General features: G+C 41.3%; 1 protein-coding gene across 1 annotated transcript in view; it reads right to left on the reverse strand.

Moving 5' to 3' along the window:
* The window catches only part of Cog6 (component of oligomeric golgi complex 6), a 37,949-nt gene extending 15,697 nt beyond the window's left edge, over window positions 1-22,252 (reverse strand). The window contains exons 1-13 of the mRNA XM_028763623.1: window positions 22,081-22,252; window positions 20,470-20,613; window positions 18,824-18,895; window positions 17,918-17,976; window positions 15,554-15,665; window positions 14,356-14,438; window positions 13,921-13,991; window positions 12,047-12,140; window positions 7,836-7,964; window positions 7,669-7,760; window positions 5,910-5,974; window positions 2,809-2,900; window positions 628-745 (exon numbers count right to left, since the gene is read on the reverse strand). Coding sequence (XP_028619456.1) covers window positions 628-745; window positions 2,809-2,900; window positions 5,910-5,974; window positions 7,669-7,760; window positions 7,836-7,964; window positions 12,047-12,140; window positions 13,921-13,991; window positions 14,356-14,438; window positions 15,554-15,665; window positions 17,918-17,976; window positions 18,824-18,895; window positions 20,470-20,613; window positions 22,081-22,233 — 1,284 coding nt within the window. The 5' untranslated portion in view covers window positions 22,234-22,252. The remainder of the gene's footprint in view (window positions 1-627; window positions 746-2,808; window positions 2,901-5,909; window positions 5,975-7,668; window positions 7,761-7,835; window positions 7,965-12,046; window positions 12,141-13,920; window positions 13,992-14,355; window positions 14,439-15,553; window positions 15,666-17,917; window positions 17,977-18,823; window positions 18,896-20,469; window positions 20,614-22,080) is intronic.
* Between the last annotated feature and the right edge of the window lie 348 nt (window positions 22,253-22,600).

A 22,600-nucleotide genomic window follows, 5' to 3' on the forward strand; every position in this document is an offset into this window, starting at 1 on the left:
AGCTCCAGGCTTCACTGTGTCACATCACCTCTAACAGAGGCATGGTTCTAAGTGTGCCTTAGCCACACATGCCTGGGAGATTCTGTATTAAAAAAAAAAATGCTGCCAGGCGGTGGTGGTGCACGCCTTTAATCCCAGCACCTGGGAGGCAGACACAGGCAGATTTCTGAGTTCAAGGCCAGCCTGGTCTACAGAGTGAGTTCCAGGACAACCAGAGCTATACAGAGAAACCCTGTCTCGAAAAACCAAAAAAATATATAAAATAAAATTTAAAAAATTTACATTTTTATAACCCACAGGTGAATAAGTAAAAATTACGATTTGATTGAGAAAAAATAAATTAAAAAAAATCCCAACACCCTAAAAAAAAAAAGAAAAAAAAAGAATAAAAAAAAACATTGCTTAAAAAATGTTTAAAAATTAAAATTTTTAGAAAACAAAGTAATGAACTCACCTCTAGATTTTTCTCACATTAGGGTGAAGTTATTCTAAATCTGGAAGATGAACTATAACCTGAGGTATACTAAATTTCCCCAACAGGAACTTGAAAAGGAAAAAGTATCACTGAGTGCAAACATGTAAGTTCCCATCCGCACGGCCACAGCCAGGGAGGCCAGGTGGACCCACCTTATCCATCAGTTTATTCGCATGGAGACTCAAGCTACTGAAGAATATTTTTTTGCTTAGCAAGTGCATTTCTTCGATTGTTGTCAGTAGAGTAGCTGCACTATTTCCAACGATGCCACTAAAAGCAAACAATATTCATTTCAGTTGAAAAAAAAAGCCAACAAAGTTCATCTCACAGAGCAGTGCTTTAAAGAGATCTAGATCTGGAGGTTGGGGAAATGCATGGTGTGTAAGACTGCTTCTTCTCAAGCTCGAAGGCCTGAGTCTAAACCCCTAGCACCCACATAAAAAACACAGATGCCTGCAGGTGCCTGTCACCCCAGCACTAGGGACCACAGGAAGGCAAAGCTGCAGGTTCCCAAGGGAATGGGGCAGACAGTGATGGAGGCAGTCATCGAACATTCTCCTTTGCCTCCTCACGCAAGACGGGCACATGTCACACCCAGGCACACTTATACACCAGAGACATGGAGGGAGGGAAAGGGAGCGGAGGGGAGGGGAGATACTGATTGACTGACTTGGGCTACCATAATGACTTTCCAACCAAAACAAAAATAGACTTAAATAGGCATATGTGTGTATGTGTGTGTGTTCTATAAACTATCACTCTAGGTTTATATAAAATGTCAGTTTTCTTTTTATTTTAGTAAGGGGGTGAAAAATGGAAAGAAACAAACTAAAGCTTGAGTATCCACAGTATGGGAGTCTGGAGTATGGAAACCTGTTCATCATGTTAGGAAAGCTTCAGCTCTCAGAGGATTCTGGATCTGGATATGCAGATGAGTGATGTTGGGCTGGCAAAGGATTTTTATAACTGTTTCACACTTCTGGACCCAAGCACTCTGAGTAAGGTTTAGTCAACATGTACTGTGCTCCCAATATTTCATAACATATTTTAGCAAGGCTGTGAGTCAGAACTGACATCTGTGACATACAAACACTTTCTCCTCTAGCACAACAACACATGCATCTTGGTTACACAGCGAAGTCTGGTTTTAATTTTAAGAAAGACAATTACTAGCTCTTAGTTACTTGATAATTAGATTGCATACTACTTAGTTCTTTTCATTAAAACTAGCTTATCCTATCAACAACATACTTAAAAACTATAGTTACTCAACTCTTTACAGCGGCTTAGTGACCAGTACATTTAGACGAATTGTGAAAATCTGCTATTTTGAAACAATTAATTGCATTAGCATATTTGGTAATTTTCAATTAAAAAGATGATTCTTAGATCAATCCAAAGAGATTTCTCATTTTTGCAAGGAGTATGTTTACATATTTTGCTCACTGATATTCTGAAAGGAATTTTAATTTTAATATTTTTTATAAGCTTCATTGTTTCAAATGTTGAGGTACACTATGTGAAATTGTGTCTCTATCCTTCCTCACCTATCTAAGGCATCCTTTGATTGGCTTTAATAAAAATGTGACCACCACTCTCCTGGGCAGGAGTGGAAGGTGGGACTTCCTGGGAGGGAGAAAGGAAGTTTGGGAATGAGGAGGAGGAAAGGAGACACGGGAGGAGACAGACATGATTAAAGGCCTGGAATGTGTAGCTAGCTATGGGGGTGGATGGGGCTAGGTGGTCAGGTTAACTTAGATGAGCTAGTTGAGAATCTGCCCAGCTAAGGACTAAGGCTTTGAAATACTAAAAGGTCTTTGTGTGGTTATCTGGGGAAAAGCTAGTTAAAGAATAATTGCCACTGTATTAATTTCTAGCATTAATTAATATAAACAACATTAATCATTTCAATTTACATTCAAATCCTATAAACTTACTTTTCTGTAGAGAAGATAAAGATGTCTATTCTATCACAAATGCAAAACTAAACACGAATGACAAACTGAGGACACTGGTGTCCAAATGACGCAGCTCACTCACTATGTCCTGGTCTGTGGATACGCCGGGGCTCTAGCTGACATGCACCTCACTTATTGATACAGAAAGGCTTACTTTGTGGGTCTGTTTTGTTATGTACATTGTGTGTGTGTGTGTGTGTATGTGGTCATTCATGGAAAAGGACGGAGAGAAGAAATGATGGCCCCTAAGGCATACTGGCACACTGAGCAAGTGTGGTCTCATTCAGTGATACACATAGTAGGAACAAGACTGTGTCCTGACTACAGATAAACACCTCAGGGGATACAAGTACATTCACGGTGGCTCATTGTTACCTGATGGTATGGTGGTAAAACTTGAGGAGGTTAGAAATTTTATATAATAAAACTGCCCCAGGTTCAGCAAGTATGACTTGTTCAATTCGAACCTATAAAAACATGAAGAAGAAAACCTTGAACACTTCTTAAAAGTATACCTTTTCTCCATTAATGATGGGCTATTCACAGTTTAAAAATACTTAAGATACAATTTCATTGCTGTAGTAATCACAAAATGCTTTGAGAAGAAATCCTGCATATTAAGTCATAAGATAGTTTAATACAAACTGTTAAAGGTGACTCAGTATCTGCAACATTGGGTGTACACAAGTTAACAACAAAAACTACAGCAAGGCCACTCTGAGGTTCAGCACCACTGTGTACATAGATTTGGATAAAACTAAACTGCAAATGCAACTGGAGAGAGGGAGAGGGAGAGGGAGAGGAAGAGGGAGAGGGAGAGGGAGAGGGAGAGGGAGAGGGAGAGGGAGAGGGAGAGAGAGAGAGAGAGAGAGAGAGAGAGAGAGAGAGAGAGAGAGAGAATATTCTGCCTGTATGACATTGGTTGTTCCTGTTAGCAGAGACTACGAAAACCATAAATGAACACCAACATATCTGTCCAGCTGTAAAGCTGCTAGGACAACGCCAGCTCTGGCTGAAGCTGCACTTGCTTTTCCCAGGAATCTTCTAACTAACCCTGCCACTCACTGCTCCCTCCCTTAGTGCATCCCCCATGATGCTCACACTATCTATTCTGTCTGTTCTTACATGGCTACTCACACAATTATCTCCCTGCTCTCTAAAAACAGACAGTGTTTCTTGTATCTTCAATCTGCAGCTTCTGGTGCAACAGGGCACGCAGCAGATGTTCAATAAGCGCTCAGTAAGCTGAGGTTGTTCTGTTCTTCCGTTTCAGGATGCAGACACTGTGTGTGAGCCACGTTACAAAGAACTCTTTAGTTACGGACATTCCTTTATCTTCACATTTGCATGCGTGTGAAAGGGATTCCTCTTTGGCATGAGGCAACAAAGTCACATTTACCCTTAAAAATTAATTTCTAAATGAACACATTGTTGGTACATGTGTGTGCACACATATCCATGTGGGTGTAGCTATGCTGGCAGGCCTGTGTAGGGCCAGCAATCTATGCAGGGTGTCTTCCTTCATCACTCTCCACTTTGTCTTCTGAAACAAGGCCTCTCACTAAAGCTGGACCTCATTTCTGACTAGACAGCCGGTCAGGAAGACCCTGAATTGTACGCATCATTAGCAACGATGTGTTTAAAACAGCACAATTAAACCACAGGGACACGAACTGCAGACAGGTTTTCCTGGGCAGATGAATGTCTAACACCAGCTCAGTTATCCGGCATCTGTCTTATAGAACTTAGAGACAACAAGAAAATTGGTATTCCTACTCCTTTTAGAAAGAACTGGGAACAGTGGCAGGGTAGAGTGAGGAGGAACAGAGGGAAGGAGGAGACAGAAATGACAAAAGCACACCACCTGCAGCCCAGAGCTCAAGGGAAAACAACACCTGGAGTCAGCAGAGACAGCTGGAACAGTGGAGTGACAAACGCCACACAAAGAAACGCCCTTTCTCACAGAGGACACAGAAGATACCAGCCATTCAGCAAAACCAAAAGTCTTAGAAAATACACAATTTTTGTTACAAGAAAAAAATAAACTAGGAGACTAAGACTGTGCCAGCAGCAGCAATGGCTGAGGTTGGAATGGAGTGGTGGCAGCAGACACCCAGGAAGCTCGAGGTACAGTTCTGACATCCAAGTACTCAGTGAATCCTGATCCTTACAAAAGGGACAAAGAAGCCTCAGGTAGATGCTTAAAGGGCACGTGAGCTTCAGGCAATCTGACAGCAGCAGAGCATGACACAGGAGGGGGAGTGTGGCCTGTTAGTGCCAGAGCAAGGGTGCCGGGAGAGGGAGGAACATGAAGGAGAGAGGGGAAGAGGGAGAGGAGGAACGAGGAAATCAGGGAGGGAAGAAGGGGAGAGGGAGGAGGGAGGAGGCGATAGAAAAAGCGGGGAGGAAGGGGATACTGACAAGCCTCCGTGTTCTAACCTACTGGGGGGCTAGCATCTGTCTGGGCAGCATACAATGCCCATTCCAAGCCACGTGCCATGCAGCTCCACTTCCTGTGCCCCTTTTCTCTGTGTGTATGTCTGTTTTCACAGAGTGCATAATTTATGGAGGTCAGGAACACAGGGCACATTAAGGATTTTATTAGAAGAAATAGAACACTTATGAGAAGGAAGGGCTGTAACTCCTGGACTTGAGGAAGGCAGACTCAAATTCTGGTGCCTCTATGAGTCTGCTTTATAAGTGATGCTGACAAGACAGCACCCTACATACAATGGAATAAGCTTAGACCACACATTTCTAAAACAAAATAAAACAAACAAACAAACAAAATCCCACAAAAAACCTGGAAATAAACAGTGCTAGCTAGTCTTTACAGAAGCTAGGGTAATTTTAGAAAACGGAACGTCAAATGAGAAAATCTCCCCACCAGATTGGCTTGTGGACAAACATCTGGCACATTTTCTTTTTTTTTGGGGGGGGGGGTGGGAGGGTTGGTGACTGGTGTGGGAAGGCCCAGCTCTCTGTGGGCTTCTGACATCTATGAGTAGGTAGTCCTGAAATGTACAACAAAGCAGACTGAGCAAGCCAGAGTAAGCCAGTAAGCAGCACCCCTCCATGGCCTCTGTATCAACTCCTGACTCCAGTTTCCTGTTTGAGTTCCTCTCTTGACTTCCCTCAGAGAGACTGTGGTGTAAGTGGGAACCATGTGCCACATCTGCCTCACTGAACCCTCACCACTATGAGCCCTTGAGACAGCCACACGTGAGTGTACTGCAGCACAGCAGAGCTGCTCTGGGATAAGGCTGAAATGAGGTCTGGACCTGCTGACTCCAAATCCTGCCCTGGCATGGCAAGTAGTTTAGCAGCAATAGCAACAGATAAATATGTTCACATTTAGATTAATTGTTATATATTAGCATGAAAAACAACATCACTCATTGATTTCTCTGAGCTTCTAAGAACAAGCCAATACTTCGGTCAGATCCCTGAAAACACAATGAAGACAGAACCCTTACCTTTAGAGGCCGACACACACCCTCGGTGATGTGCCCAACAACTTCTTGGATATTTTCTTTAACACCTAAAATTAAGTACAACGTATTTTGATTTCCAAAGTTATACCTGACTCTATAAGTTTTAAGAACCATTCAACAGAAATACTTACGACTAATGACATGAATGGCATTTAAAATAAACAGCAATACTTTGTTAGGCTAGGTGTCTTTGGGACATTACAAGTTGTAGTTTTTGATCTATGTCTAATGGTGTTGGTAACTAACATGTGTCTACAAACACTGACAACTTATGTGACGGATGGTTAACAAAAGGAGCCATTTTTGTGAAGCCACCAAATATGACCTGCGAGCTGGAGGAGGTCTTGAAGGTGCAGTAGATGGCTTTGAGAAAGCCTCGCTCTGAGAGAAGAAGGCTGAGAACAGACCGTAAAACCAAGGAAAAGTTGATATTGCTCGTACTAACTATTAACAAGCATGATACACTTAAAAAGGTGAGGCAGACAGGCAACCACTTTCATTTTCAGAGGGAGGCTCAGAATTTCACCCAACTCTAACTTATCTTCAAAGTTTCTATACACTGTCTCTCATATGAACTTCTCTAAAGACACCTTTGGGGAAGCATACCCCTTCTTCCTCTCTTTTTTCCTTTGGGGAAGGGGCATGGCCTAACTATGTAGCCCTGGCTGGCCTAGAGTTCACTATGTGTAGATTAGACTAGCCTCAAACTCACAGAAATTTACCAGCCTCTGCTTCCTTAGTGCTGAGATTAAAGGCATGTGTCACTATGCTCAGTCTGGAAATACCTTCCTTTAAATCTGGGTAATAAGGATAGTAACAAACGCTGGCTGGTGTGATGGTTCAGGCCTATAATCCCAGCACTTAGAAGGATAAGCCAGGAGTAAGTCTGAGGCCAGTCTGGAATACACAGACCATATAAGACCATGTCTCACACAAACAGAAATTGAAAACTTTGTACCAACCTAAGACATATGCTGCATTACATCTCAGTACTGAAGAGCTGAGTCTGTGACCACAGTAATATATGGCCACACTATGCCACCCAGTCAGATAATACCAGGAATAGAAGTATTTCTCTCTACTTTCTATCAAAATCAGAACACCCTCAACTTACACACTAACCCCCCAGGCTCTAAAATAAGTCTTTTTCAATGGTTGTTCTCATCTACTTGACTGGATTTTAGAATTGCTTGAGACACAGATATTTTGGCATATCTGTGAGGGCATTTCCAATGTGGTTTAAGTGAGGCAGAAGACTCAGTCTAAGTGTGAATCAGGCCCAAACTGATTCAAGTGGGAAAGGAACAAGGGTGCCAAATGCACACCAGCTCATCTCTCTGCTGTTGACTGTGGACCACTATGACCAACCACCTCCTACTTCTGCTCTCATGCCTTCTCTGCCAGGAACAACACTCAGCCGTTCACTGCATTTTTGCCTCTGAGCCTGATGCTGAGGGTCTGAGTCAATGTACGCTTGGCATTCCAGCCACGTCTTAGAAGGCAGCAGGGCACTGGAAAACAGGCAGACCCACAATTTGAATGGCCAAGCAACAGACGAAAGCATAGAACTCTATTAAGTAAAATGGTGTGTGTGTGTTGGGGGGGGTGTCTCTAAGGATAGCAGGATGTTCATGTGGCATCTAAGTGTGAAGTGTTTATCTCTGTGAAGACAGCAACAGAAACACAGAAGCCATGTGCATTTTCTCTATTAGGAGTTAGCAATAACCAAAAGCACACTCACCCTGTGCAGTTACATGCTTTAAGAGAGCTTCCAGATGTTCCTTCTCAGAGGCAGTAGCTTGATGGAGCCATGCCAGCATGTCTCCCACATACCTATAGAAAACCACCTGTTAGTAAAGATGCCATAGGGAAAAAGGTCAAATCCTTTACTAGCGTCAGTCACTATACCTCAGCGGGTCATGGGAGTGCATTTCAATGGGTCTGGGTGTACCTCCTGGCCCTCCTCTTGTAAGAGCATCAATAAACCCACGAACAACAGTGCTTCGTCTGGCTGTTCCAAATTCATCTAAGGTATACCTAGAAGAAACACATGATTGAGAAGTACCTATTCTCCCCTAACAGACACTCCAGTTGGTACCTAAGAGGAGCAAGACAGGAAAGCTTTATTAGGCAAACCCTCCGCAAAAGTACTATCTTGCAACTAAAAGTTATGAGTCACTTTAACATGCTGAAAATTCAGTCGGAAGGTACAAATTTTGCTCCTTCAAAGAAGAAATGCTTTCGACCAAGAGCGACCGCAGCAGTGGCAGCGGTGGCAGTGGTGGCAGCGGTGGCAGCAATAGGAACAGCTGGCTTGGTTCCATTGTGGCTGAACATGATGCTCCAGAGATTACAGAAAGCCACACACACCTAGTTTTCAGAAGCTAGTTAGAATTCTGCAGCCCACATACCAAGACCTTTTTTAATATTAAAAATTAATTAAAAAAATTTAAAAAAAAATTTAAAAAAATATTAAAAATTCTCCTTCTGTTACTTAGCATCCAAAGTGGATCCAAAATTGCTTATTTTTAAAGGCTCATTTTGACTCAAATAAGACATATTAGTTGTTCAATACATTTATTAATTGGCTATGTATACACAGCAAGTATCTTTTACATTAGAAGTTACTCATCATTGGTGAAGATGGGAGAAATTTTTCTCTGGTGGAGGAACTGAACTGACAGAGAAGGAAAGCTATGAACCAGAGTGCAGGATGATCTGGGATAAGTGTGTGGGGATGGGTGGAATCTGTTATTATATCCTAATATACCTGCCATTCTTTATGCCCTTTTTATATTCCATACACAGCAAAAATTTTTAAAAATTTAATAATGTAAAGTCAGCAGATTCCCTAAACACTAATTTTTAAATCCCTAAACAGTATTCTATCAGTCTAAATATTAAGAATAAATTCAATAACTAGTAAACAAAATTTACCAAACTTTCCTCAAGATGCCCAGAAGAATTACTTTCTTAGGTTCCACTGCTTTCTGAATTGTTCGTAGCTGTAACGAAAACTCCAACAATGTAAGAGCATTGCTGGATGTTCTTACTAGTTACATTATTCCCAACTGAGAGGGAGGAGAGTGAAATGACAGGCACTGGGAGTTAGGAACACAGACCTCTCCTGAGGCCACTGTTCACTCTGGGGTTGAAATCTCTGCAGGTACACTGTAGCAGAGGGAGGGGAAGTGCAGGGATCAGACAAAGCTTTGCTCTGCTGCACAGTGTCTTACATTTGCTTTCTATATTTTAAGTCAAATTAGAGCTGACACTTTGTTCTTCCATCGCACACTGAAACCACTCAGTGCTCAGAAGGAACATGTGTATCGGGCCTGGTGAACACTGGGACTTAACCTGTTCAAGAACATGAAGTCTCACTTAACATTAAGGTCAATCCTCCTGCAGGATAAATATAATTTAGGAAAAAACAGCATGAGGTAGAAAGATCCTTCAACCATCTCTAGACATGGAACATCTTTCTCTGAGACAAATAAACACTAAATAAAAACTTTCCCAACAAAGGCCAACATTTCAAAATATAGCTTTTATAAGACTGACTGTTCAAAATATATAAATATTCTAAACCTCTGCTCCAAAAGCAAATCCAAAGGAAAGAATATTGTAGAATCTTCTTTTTGGAATGCAATCCATAAAACAAAATAAAGCATCAGTTTTGTACAAGTTCTACATCCTGAGGTAACTTATACTCTTCAGTTTACTCAAAGAAAAAGGTTAGCAATTTGTTTTGAAAATGTTCATTTATACTCAGTATGTGTGCAGAGCTGCTCTGATTCCATTTCTGTTGCTGTGATAAAAACACCCTGACCCACAGGAACTCTGAGGAGAAAGGACTTGATTTTAGCTCACAGTCTATCACTTCTGGGAAGTCAAGGCAGGAACTCGAAGGTCATACCATGCCACAGTTGAGCGGGAAGAAGCACATACTGCTGCCTCATTCACTGCTTTAGCTCAGCAAGCCTTCTTCCCTCTTACCCAGGTCACACCCAGCCTATTTGGTGACACCACATCCAGGTGGCCTTCCATCTCAATTAGTACTCAGGACAATGCTACCTCACACTGGTAGATCCACAGCCAGCATGGTGTGGATAATTCCTCTTTGCACTCTCTTTCCAGGTGGCCCCAGGCTGTGTTGAGTTGATAATGGGAAAAGTACTGATTGGCACAGTGGTTTATTAATATAGCACATTAGCATACAGTAACAACTACTAAGAAACACAAACCAGGTAACTTTCTCAAGGACTTCAAATTGACATTTTCTTGTTTTTTATTTTATTTTATTGTTTTATTTTATTGTTTATTCACTTGAGAGGGCTACACACTTAGATGAAGTTCCTACACTGCCACCTGCTGGTAACAGGAAACTTTACTTAGATGAAATTCACACACTGCACCTACTGTAACAGGAAACAACGTACAGCCGAAACTGGCACTGAGCAATGGTTAAGAAAAGGCGACTTTATTTTTCCTTTCTTCGCACTCACCGCAGCCTAATGAACGGCGTCTGAAACCAACTTTCCTACTCAACCTCAAACGTTTCTCACAACCTTCCAGGTTCTATCCCTATCTTGGTGGTCTGAGCTTTGCAGAGTAAGTCTATGCTTCCTTTCTCTTCCTCTACTGTCGTGCTGGCTTACAGACCCCTGCTTAGACTGCAGATCCCACCTGCCTCCACACTGGTTAGAAATGTCTGACATTCGGAGACATGCTCAGCATTAATGAGGCACCTGCAGAAACGAGCCCTCCACAGCCTTGGAAAACAGGCTCCATTACCATCCTCGTTGCAACTAGGAACCAAAGTGCACTGAGGGTTAAGGGCTCCTTCAGGATAGCTGGCTCAAGAATCTACTCTAAAAGCTCAGTACCTGGTTCCTGGGGAGATGGCTCATCGAAAGAGGACCTGCCACACAACCATGAGGATCTAGGTTCCGGTCTTCGGCTCTCATGTAAAAAGCTAGGCATGGCAGTTAACTTAAATCATAGTGCTTTGGAAGCAGAAACATAATTCCTGCAGCTCACTGGCCAGCTGATCTTGCTGAATGTGTGAGCTCTAGGTTTAAGTGAGGGATCCCATCTCACAAAAACAACTGTAGGAGTAAGAGTAGCAGCAGTAGCAATAGCAGTAGCAGTAGCAGCAGTAGTAGTAGCAGTAGTAAGAGTAGCAATAGCAGTAGCAGCAGTAGTAGTCGTAGTAGTAAAACACCTCTTCAACCTGGGGCTCCCTGTACACTGTTTCCCTTAGGAAGTGCACCCTGATGGTCATCCTCACCTATCGCAGGACACTTGGGCCACCTAAAACATGGCATTCAGACTATCAAGGACTCATTCTATTAAACAGGCTTGTTTATGTGATGTTCTGAAGTTAAAGGAGGCTGCGGGAAGCGGTTGATTGATTTTTATCCCTAGCACTCAGAACAGGGCCCATCCTGTAACATGTAGTTGTAAGCTGCACTGCGCTGCTGCTTCACACAGCTGGCCTGGCACAGCATTCCTGTTGAGCGATGTAACCATGTAGACATCGATGAAAGGGGACCCTCAAGGGGTGGCTCTGGATGAACCCCTGGTGGTCTCCCAGAGCAGCAACACTTGCTGTCCTTACAGCTGGCTTTTAATCTTCTCCAGGGCTTTAAAAATGTACTGACTTTTGTGAGTAAGATGCAGAATTTAAAAATCAACAAGTTAAATGCATAGGGTCTCCACCCAAAGCATTAGTCTGAAGATCTTGGCTGGCACAGTTACAAGATCAAAGACCTGGACCTTTAAAAACAAATGCCTGACTGTGAATATTCTTTATTCTTCTCAGAGTAACTATATTATAACATCTCTACATGCTTGCCTTCTTGTAGGGCTGTGTTATAGGGATTTTAGGGATGTATAATCCCAAAGGAGTTGATGAGATGGCAAACTGACTAAGTCACCCAGCTGCCACATAACCAAGAAACAATCGTACTACAGGGACACCCTGGTCTTCCCTTCATTACATGGTGCTCCAGTGACACATTCTAAGGGAAGTATCCCTGGGTATCCCAGTTGGACACGCACTTCACACTACTACAGCAAGTCAAGGTAATACTGGAAGGAAAAGCAGCACGTCTTACTTGTACAAGACAGGCCTGTCCTGCAGGGCTTCCATGGCCTGAGTTAACACCGCAGACACATCACAGGACTCCTGAGTCAGTGCTCTGCATTCACCTGGAAAACAATCAGCACGGTAACTCCGGTGGCAGTCTGCTCACACTGCCCGCTCTCTTCCTCCGCAGCAATCACTATTTCACCTTATGCCTCAGTTTTCCCTATAAAGTACTTGCAAAACCCTATGTTCAAAGAACTGAGGACTTACTGACTGAGGAATCCTGAGGCACCTAGACATGGCTCTGCCATCCCTGGGAGCCAAGGCTGCACAGCCAGCCAACACTAGCTTAAAAGTTAAAGGAGCACAAAGAGATCTGAAGCAATGTCCCATCTGTGAGGAAGGATAGTCCAGCCACAAGGATAAGACAAACATGTGAAAAGTTGTATCACAAAACAGCAGCATGCTAAATATCCCAGTGGCCGCCTTTCAGTGACAGTCACTGTGTCACAGGGACTGTGGACTGCTCTGGGGCACATGGAACCTCTTGGTGTCTTGAAGACTAAGACCTGGATACGGACAGAGAAAGAACAGTCCACATGAGAGCAGACTATGAACAGGAAGAGAGGTAGAAAAACAAGGAAACTCAACCTTAAACCAACAAAAGACTAGGCATCCAGTACACAGTAGCAGCCAGTTAACTGGATTACCTCCAGTGCTTGCACCAGTCAGTTGTGCTTACTACTAACCTACTACACACTCTCTTTCCAGGTGGCCCCAGGCTGTGTTGAGTTGATAATGGGAAAAGTACTGATTGGCACAGTGCTACTACTCACTCACACTCCACTCACTGTAACTGTCCTCCCCAATTTAGCATGTTATTTTGAAACACTAGTCTATCTTACAGGACCACCAGGACCTGAATCAACACTGGAAACACCCATGAGACTCTTGGGTCTAGGCAAAATAAGCTCTGAAGATAACCCAACTCAATTCCTGGAACCTGTGAATTACTGTCTTATGTGGCAAAAGCAACATTGCAGGTGGCCTGAACGTGAAAGACCTTGATACTAGAGCATTTTCTCGAACTGCTTTAAGTAAGTTCCAGGTAATCACCAGCCCTAAAATAGAAGAGGATGCCATTTACAAGTCAGAAATAGAAAACAGGGAAATGAAAAACAGGACTGAAATGGCTAGACATGTGGACTGTGAAGATGGAAGAAGATAATGGTGAAGATAGATCACATGACTAAGCAAGTAGTAAGAACCCTAGTGACAGCCAGCAAGAGAAACTCAAGACTTCATTCTGAACAGGGCTTTTCCAACACTGTAATGTTAGCCCAGTGAGAACCACGCCTGATTTCTGACAAGACTGCCAAGATGACACACTCATCACTGCAGCTCACAGTCTGTGGTAATTTATCATAGTTCACCATTCATAACATTACAGCCACATAAATAGCAAGAGCTGCCCAGCAAATGCTGCCCTTGTTTATTTATTCAGGATAGAAGTGTCATCTTTGCTGTATTTCCTTTAGAGCAGGGACACCGTCTTCATTTATCTCCCTCCTGAGCAATGTTCCTGATAAACACAGAAACACGGCATGTGAACATGGAAAGTTTGCTCGGCTTTGTAAGGAATATCAGTTAGAGACAGAGATGGCTCAGCAGCTAAGAGTACTGCTCTTACAGAGTACTCTGGTTCAGTTTCCAGCACCTCTGCTGGGAGGCTCACAACCACCTGTGCTTGAGCTCCTGGGGATCCCACACCCCATCTGGCCTCTGTGGCACACACACATGCATATAGTCTTCACACACATACAAATACCTTGTAAGAAATAAATAAAGGCCATGTGAGGTTTTAAGAATTCAATACTAATATACATGAAAAAAATTACTTACTTTGAGCCCATCGGTAAAGTCTTTCATAAGCAGTTTCTTGAAGCAAGGCCATCTGTTCCATAATCTCCAAACTTAAATGAAAATTAAAGAATTATCACAATGTAAACTTTAGTCAACAGTTGTACCTAAGAATTTATTCAGGTTTAATTACATAATAATTTGGTCTTTAGTAATTGTTTGCTGTTTTATGGATTTTTTTTCAGGAATTTGTTTACAATTTGGTAAATGTCAATTCTTAATTCCATCAGCTAATTTCCACTGCTGGGTTTTTTTTTTTTTTTCAGTCAAACACATGAGGCTATACGCTTCCAACTTCCCCAAAGGCTAATGAAGATTACATTCCTATTTCAAAGAATATGGTTTCAGAAGCCCGAGTTACTCTAAAAGTATACGAATACAAGCAGCACTGCAGCTGGCTTACCGAGCACTACTCACCCTGCCGTCTGCTGGTTGGTTCGCAAAAGAACCTTGACGTCATTATGAATCTGTTTCACTCTTCCCAGTGCCTTGAAAAAGTCCTTTAAAATTAAAAATTTCATTTAAAAAAATCCTGTGTTTTCAGGAAAAAGTACACTACTCTGAATTAAAAGATCACTACAAAGGTGAAACAAAATTCTGTTCTGTTCTGTTCTGTTCTGTTCTGTTCTGTTCTGTTCTGATCTGTTCTGTTCTGTTCTATTCTACTCTATTCTAACGAAGTCTTACAGATTTCAACTGCATTTATAGAAGGCATAATAGGTATTTCTTCACATTTTAAGCCTGACATTAATCTAGTACCCACCATGTAACAAACACTATGCTAGTTGCCTGTAATAGGAAATATTTAAAGACTACGTCCCTGTCCTTGGCAAGCACACAGCCAAGTGAGTGGACTGCAACCCTGAACTGCCTTATGTCTCTGCTACATATGAATTCTATATGCATTCCTGCTCCCACACCAGGAGGAAAGACTAGAAGATGCTCATCAAACAGGACTCTGGGCAGAAAGAATATACCAGAGCCTTAGGGGTTAGGAGACAGAAAGAGTCCTTTCTGGACAAATTGTATATGACTTTAAGGAAAAAGAAGAAGAAAATGGTATTTGAGAGGCTTTATAAGTCTGTCATTCAGTCGGCAAAGTGTTTCAAAGCATGAGAGAGAGGAAAGAGAGAGAGAGAAGGAGAGAGAGAGAGAGAGAGAGAGAGAGAGAGAGAGAAACAAATTCCAACTTAAGCAAGATAAAGTTATAAAAGAAAAAATAAGCAATGTGTCGTTATTTATCCTAATAAAAACAGGAATAAGGAAAACATGTTTATATGCATCATTTACACTGAAAGAGGTGCTATAACAGACTAAATCCTTGTCTTCCATGTCAGAATTATCCTATGTAGACCAGGCTGGCCTCAAAGCCCAGAGATCTGCCTACCTTTGCCTCTTACATGTTGGAATAAATGGCAGGTGTATGCCACCACACCAAACTGGACAACTTTGAAATAAAACCCCAAATTAATTAAAATATGTGCCTTCATTTCAAATTTAGAAATTTCTTACATTATCGTTTCTTAGATGAGAAAATTCAGCTTTTAAAATCGCATCTTCCTTGTAGCATCTGTAATGGCTACACTCTAAGTGACCCTGGCAGACACAGACATACCTCAGTAACGGGGCCTCCTCTTGTGCCTCGGAGGAGACTCATTTCATCAGAAGTCAGCTGGAACTTGGATAAAAAGGCATCTGCAACTTGTGCTCTAATTTCTAGTCTTTGGCTATGAGAGGAAGAAAAATGAAGTATATTATGCTTTTGCACCACTACAAAGCAAATACCCTACATGGTATCTTGGAGAACAAAACAAAACTGTGAAAGATTTTCTACAAGAAAGCCTTGTTTCCACCTCAGCTGCTGCAGCATCAGCAGACACACAATGAAATCATTCCCAGCTCATCAGGCACGCAGGATTCATAAGCAGCTGCTATTGCTCTGCTCTGCATATGTGTACACAGTAAAAGGTATTGTTCATATGTAAAGGAGGAAATATGTTCACAAATGGCACCTGCATCAACTTACAGTCTCTTAGAGGGTATTTTCCAAGACAGAAACACACTCTTGATTTCAAGCAATTTCTCTTACTCGTTAATATATCCTGATCTCAAAGTTTTCACATGAAATACAGAGCAAACAAAAAATTAGTTCTGTTCATTTTTATGTTACAAAAAGATAACGAGCTTGTAAGTCAAAAAAGCTATGTCTCTAATTAAAATATGTGCCTTAATTTCAAATTTAGGTAAAGGCAGTCAGATCTCAGGGGGTTGAGGCCAGCCTGATCTACATAGAATATTTTTTAATATGGAAGACAAAGATTTAGTCTATAATAGCACTTTTGGCCTTCCCCATTTGTGGTGGCTATTCTTGGCTGTCAACTTGTCCACATCTGGACTTAACTAAAATCCAAATGTCTGATTACACCTGTGACAGATTTTTTTTTCTTAATTAAATCATTTGAAGTGGGGAGACTCACTTCCAATTCAAATTTTTGGGGTACGAAGACAGACCCTTAATCCAGATCCTTTAAGGTGGGAAGATTCACCTTTAATCTGGATACCTCCTGATGGCAACCTATATAAAAAACATGGTAGAAGGAAGCTCTCTCTCTTTGCCTGATTGCTCCAGCCTTCACTACCCAAGTCCATTCCTTCACTACCACTAGAAACTACTTATTCAGGATTCTAGGGTATACTGATGAACAGCTGAGACATTAAGCCTTGTGAATGGAACAACTACTGGATTCTTGGACCTCCCATTCCTGGACAGCTATTGTTGGATTAGCTGGACTCCAGCCTGTAAGACATTTGAATAAATCTCTTTTCCATAGAGACAGAGATTCATTTTATAAGTTCTGTTACTCTAGAGATCCCTAATATACCACTCTTTCTACTTGACAATAGAAACAATATTGTAAACTACTATTCAATCTGGATGTAACAGACGGGCTAGCTGGCAATTAGGAAAAGGCAGTCTGCAGTGACCAAGGGACTGGAAGAGTTTCCATCTAAATGCCAGCACTACCTGACCTCCCTATGCAGCAACTCAACACTCCCAGTGTCTGTCTGAACCCTAGGTCTGTAGACATAGTGGGTATACAGCAGAGCACAGTGGCACATGCCTGTGATTACAAGAGCTGGGAGGCAGGGAAACAGGAGGACTGCAAATTTGAAACTGGTATATATCTGAGGTAGAGCCTTTGCCCAGCACATAAGAGTAGCAACATTTTACACTGAAAACATTCTGTTGAGAACTAACAAAGATAAGCATTATAATTATACTCATGGTAGGACATGTCTGCCTTGTGTTACTTATATCTTTAGGTTAAAGACTTTAAATTCACCAAGCAAATGTCCCTGTGATGAATAACACAAGATTCTATAAGGGAAACAAAATCCAGGTATTTACTTAAACCAATCATGTAATCCCTAATTCTACACTGAGCTGAAAGGTATATGTCCTACTATCATCTAACGTCCTAAGTCATCTAATGGATCTTAATTTTCAGATAAAGGGCCAACCATCATCATATAGGTTTAAAAGTAATTATAAAACTTAATCAAATTCCTTAAACAGAAATTAACCATTTTACTAACAACCTTTTTTTGGAGCTGTCTTTAGACTCATCTTGAGTACCAATTACCAGGCACAAAGAAGAACCACTCTGCTTGTGGTTTCATTAATTACAGTGGCGTTCCTGCAGGCTTGATTGATCATACATCCTATGACTACAACTGATTCCAAATACCAGATAACCTCTATTCCAAAGCAAAGTAATCTCTTACACCAAGAACCAGGCATAATATTCCTAATGACTGTTTCCATGCTAAAGTTGCCTATTAATAGCTTAGGAGCCTGTGTGCTCCATGAGCCTTGAGTCGCATTCTACATTATTTCCATTTTGACTTAGTATTATTTATAACTTTCCACTTAATCTGTATTAATGAGGAGGTGACTTACTTTTAAAGAAAAACTTACTTTTCCGCTTGAAGCTTAGTGGTCTTTACTATTAAATCTTGAGTCTGTTCTTTTGCTGCCTAAGATGTAAATACACCAAACATCAGTATATTCCAACTTCATTATATTTCATAAAGCTAACATCCCCACTTCCTGAAGTTCAGACAAGTGGCAAGGAGCTCAAAAAGGTCCATGTAATTGGCACAGATGTTTCACGGCTCATGAACTACCTTTCTAACAGGTGACCCTCAGAGTTCTCAACACACACCGTGCTGGAACTCAGAGGACAACAGGACCCGGATGCTCTATAGTGAAGCAGCAGTGCCGGGAGAGAATGCTGAGGCAAGACCATGGTTCTTGCTGTGCTTTGGTGAGTTGCAGACTATAAAACCACTAAATGAGGCTGTAAATTACGGCACTGGTACACAGGGGTACAAATCTCAACAGCACACGCAGGTGACGGTAATCAAGTCTCAGAGCCAGATAATGCAGGACCTGAAGAACAGGTGCTGGGGACAGACCTGGTTGCTCCTGCCAAGTTTCACACCAAGAAATGCTCTCTTGCCCCCCTTTAAGCCATTACCAAAAACACAGAAGTGAAATTTGGTGAACAACAACCAGCTATCCAAAGATTAGCCGGCCATCTATGAACAGATTCCAACAAAGCACAAGTGCCCCAACAACAATCTAAAAACCCCCAACTATAGAATAGAACAAAATAAGGCACCAGCAGCTGGTGAGTCGGCTCAGTGGAGAAAGGCCAAACCTGGTAGTGAAACACGAGGGTATTCATGTGTTTGCACTCTTCTAAAGACCATAACATTTGAAATATGAACTCCCTACACACCATTACATGTTAATGTTCACACAGTTGTGAAACCTCACTTTTACCAGGGGCTACCTTAAAATCCAGCCACTATAAGGTACCTGTAAGCGACTTGTCATGTCCTGACAACAGTTGTTCATTGCTTGTACATCTTCATTGATGCTTTCAAGTTCCTGAAAGGGGAAAAAATGACATCGACCACTCTATAGAGCAGAAAGAAAATTTTCATTTTTAGGCCAAATCCCATAGTTTTTGCTGTTTGTTGTATTAAGATAATACAACATTTATTTTAGAGAATATATGAAAACAAAACAAAAAAAACTTTGATGAATATCTGTTTACATATCTTAAGAACGTAAAGATAACTATATAGTTAATAAGTATAATAGTAGCTAGACCTATCTATTCCAAATTTATATGCACTTCAAATTTATATTTATATATAAAATTATGTGTGTGTGTGTGTGTGTGTGTTTATCTGTTAATTTCTAAAAAAAGAAAAGATCGTAGAACAAAATAGTAAATGTGCAACAAGGTATGCAGGACAGTCAAGAGGTCTCCAAACAAACTGACATGGAAACAGTTTAGCTAACCATGGAAAGGGTTAGGTTAGCAACTTCGATGAGCCAGTGCTTTTCAAAGATATCTACATAAAGTTAAAAGTCATAAACTAAAACGCTCAGTGCCTCATTATTTCTCTTGAAAATTACTTTTATTTTCAAAATCTAGGAAAGCGATTCAATTCCACAGGATGATTTTACATTTGAGTGATGCTAGGCAGGTAGTCTGCCAACTGAGCTACACGCATAGCCCTATTTATAAAGTCTTCATTTTGACTTTTCCTCAATTACCTAACTGTACTCATTAAACAAAACTACTGGCTACAGAACATCACAGGCAACTATAGGTAACTATTTCTTACAGACTTCGATACTGTGAATCCTCGCGTACTCCATCCAACCTCAGCAATCATCAACTCTGGGTCATTCCTGCTTCTTCTGTCTGCCGACTTCCCCATCCGTGTTTCCTCTGTCCTTAGAAACTGAGTTATTCTCAGGCAAGTCCAAATGTATCCATGTACTTACCCTTATGTCACTCAGAAAACCACGCTTTCCTTTTCACCCCTGAGATTACTAGCCTTCAATCAATGAAACTGTAGTAAACACTTTAGAACTATTTTATCAAGTCCTTGCTAAAACCATGTTTACCATTCCCATCTGATTTCTACATTAATGTGTCAGTATATAGCAATACTAAGAATGTAATATTAATAGTCATGAAATATTACACAATAAAGAAATCATAATAAAATAAATAACATGCCTTCATTCTATGGTTGAATAAACCAGTCAACCATGTTGAATTGTTATTCATGCTGAAATAATCACTTTGACTTGGAAATTATATATTTTAGGAGATAAAAAAAGTAACTCAGTACTAATTTCCAACGAAGAAGTGATTACCTAAGGTAGTGCATTAGATGAGGTAATATCTCCTCTGGAAAACCATTGAGATAAATGTGATTTTTTTTACTAAGAAATTATAATTCTTAACATAATTTCTCAAAATAAATAAGTTTTTAATAGAGGTAAAAAATTTAGAAATTACAATAATTCAAATAAAAAACAGCTAAGTTGGTTTCTAGTTGACCATTGTACACTATCAGATAACACTACAATTTAATTTAAAAAACTTATCAAAACACCAAACATATAGCTCTCTATAAACACTAAAAGAAGTTACATACCTCCTTCACGTCTTTGAAAATGCTTACAAATTCCTCATTGATGGCTAAGCTTCTACGTTCAATATCACCACGTAAATTTCTTCGAGTCCGCAAACTATTTTCAACAAAAAAGGCTGAAAGGGCCTTGAGAGCTTCCAACATCTCCTACCCAAGTAACAACAGAGGGACATCACTGGGGCTGACTTTTCAGTGGTTTCCTGATATCCAGCTAAAACTCAATGAAATTATTTTCAATTGACTTATTTCTATTAAATAACTCAAAAAGTAGTATCTGACTTAACTAATAAGCAGCAAACTTACTTCCAGGACACAGGTAACAGTATCCTTACATATAATTATATATGTAAAGGTAATACACAGCAGAATTGCTTTGAATTTTAATATATTTGTTAATTTTTAAAAGAAGGTAATTCCTTTTTTTCACTTAACTTTATTTTACATCCTGATCAGTTTCCCCTCCCCTACTGTCCTCCCAGCCCCTCTCCCCTCCCTCAGCCATTCCTCCTCCATTTCTAAGAAGGCAATTATTTATGTATGCAATATATGCTCTAAAAGCCTGTAAGTGAATTGAAAAAAAGTATAAAAAAGTATAGAGAGTTATAGCACCAACTATCATGAGATTAAAAATATGTACATTTATATTAGGTTGGTGAAAAAGAAACTGATTTTAGGATGTCAATTTTAAATCATTGGCTCAAACACCTTTATTAATTAATACAAGAACCATTACAACTGACACATTTTTGCCAATGAGTTCTGGATTCTGTGAACTCTTAGAGAGCATCCTGATGTTTGTGAAAGTTTTCCCTGCACCAAGTTGTCAAGATGCTTGAGGAAGTGAAGGCCAACTGGCAAGAAGTCAGATAATACGGTGGGTGAGGCAAAACTTTATAGCTCAGTTCACTCAAACTGTGAAGGAAGGCTTGTGTGCCTGGCAGTTGGGAGTTCTGGAGAAACGGGTCTATTATGTTGAGCAATCCCTGCAGCAGGATCTGCAGTACACTTCTCACGTGTAAGGTGGTTCACTGGGATTCAGAAAGTTGTATTCATCAGACCCGCAGCAAACATCTCAAATCAGCAACCATGACGTTTTTGTTCTGTTTCTTTTCGCTATGATTTGTGAAGCGTTTTGAAGTTTCTTCCTGTGCTTGTCATCCCAAGCTGTCCTATTCAATATACTTTTTGTAGAATGTCACAACCCTATCTAGTCCAGGGCTTTATTTATAAATCGACATGTTAATGTTATGTTTTTGACACGTAGGAGTCAAATTCTTGCTGACAGCTTATTTTTAACTTACCTATATCTTAGCCTATGTCTTTACAGTTCCCACTTTACTGTACTCTTTTGTGCCACGTTGGCACGGCCCGTATACCTGGTTACTCAAAGCTTCCAGGGGAGACAGCCAGCTCTGACAAGAGCCACGAAATACTGCTCTAGACAGTTGAGAGGAGGGAGGCGGGACGGTGCTCAAATAAAAGAACTCAGCAAGAGCGCACGGTCAGGGCACAGCCAACAGGGAGCCCAGGAAAAAGCTTCCCTGCACCTAGGACAGCCGCTCCTGCTCCGAGCAGCTCCCTGCCCGAGATCTGGGGTCCGCCCCCGCCGGTTACCTTGTCATTCTCTAGCCGCGTCTCCAGGATCTTGTGCAGCTTGCGCGACAGCGGGTTGTTGGGCTGCGCAGGGGTCGTGCCTGCACCATTGCTGAGGCCATTGGAGGCCCCGGAGGCGGGGACCGCAGCCACCTCCCCGCTGCCGTCAGCCATCGCCGACCGACCCGGCTTAACGGAAGCACTGCGCTTGTGCATCCACTCGCGCATGCGCACACCTGGCCGCGCATGCGCGCTGCGACCCAATTGGCTCTACTCGCCCGGTTTACTTTAAACTTCGGGCAGGTGAATTTCTTGTCAGTAGTAGTTATTGGGCCAGACAGTAAACAGAAGGCAATGAAGAGAGAGGAAAGAAATGCAGGCCAACGTGGTTGGTTACTCAAGAAGGCTTGGAAGGACCTGGCCTTTAATCTGAGATTTAAAAGAGATTCAGAACTGTGAGAAATATCCAAATTAGGAGAAAGCCTACATGTAAAGGCCCAGAAACAAGAAACTTTCTTGCCCACTGCTTTCTCACAAACTG

The sequence above is a fragment of the Grammomys surdaster genome, unplaced genomic scaffold, assembly GCF_004785775.1.
Source record: "Grammomys surdaster isolate TR1022 unplaced genomic scaffold, NIH_TR_1.0 139, whole genome shotgun sequence".
NCBI lineage: Eukaryota > Metazoa > Chordata > Mammalia > Rodentia > Muridae > Grammomys > Grammomys surdaster.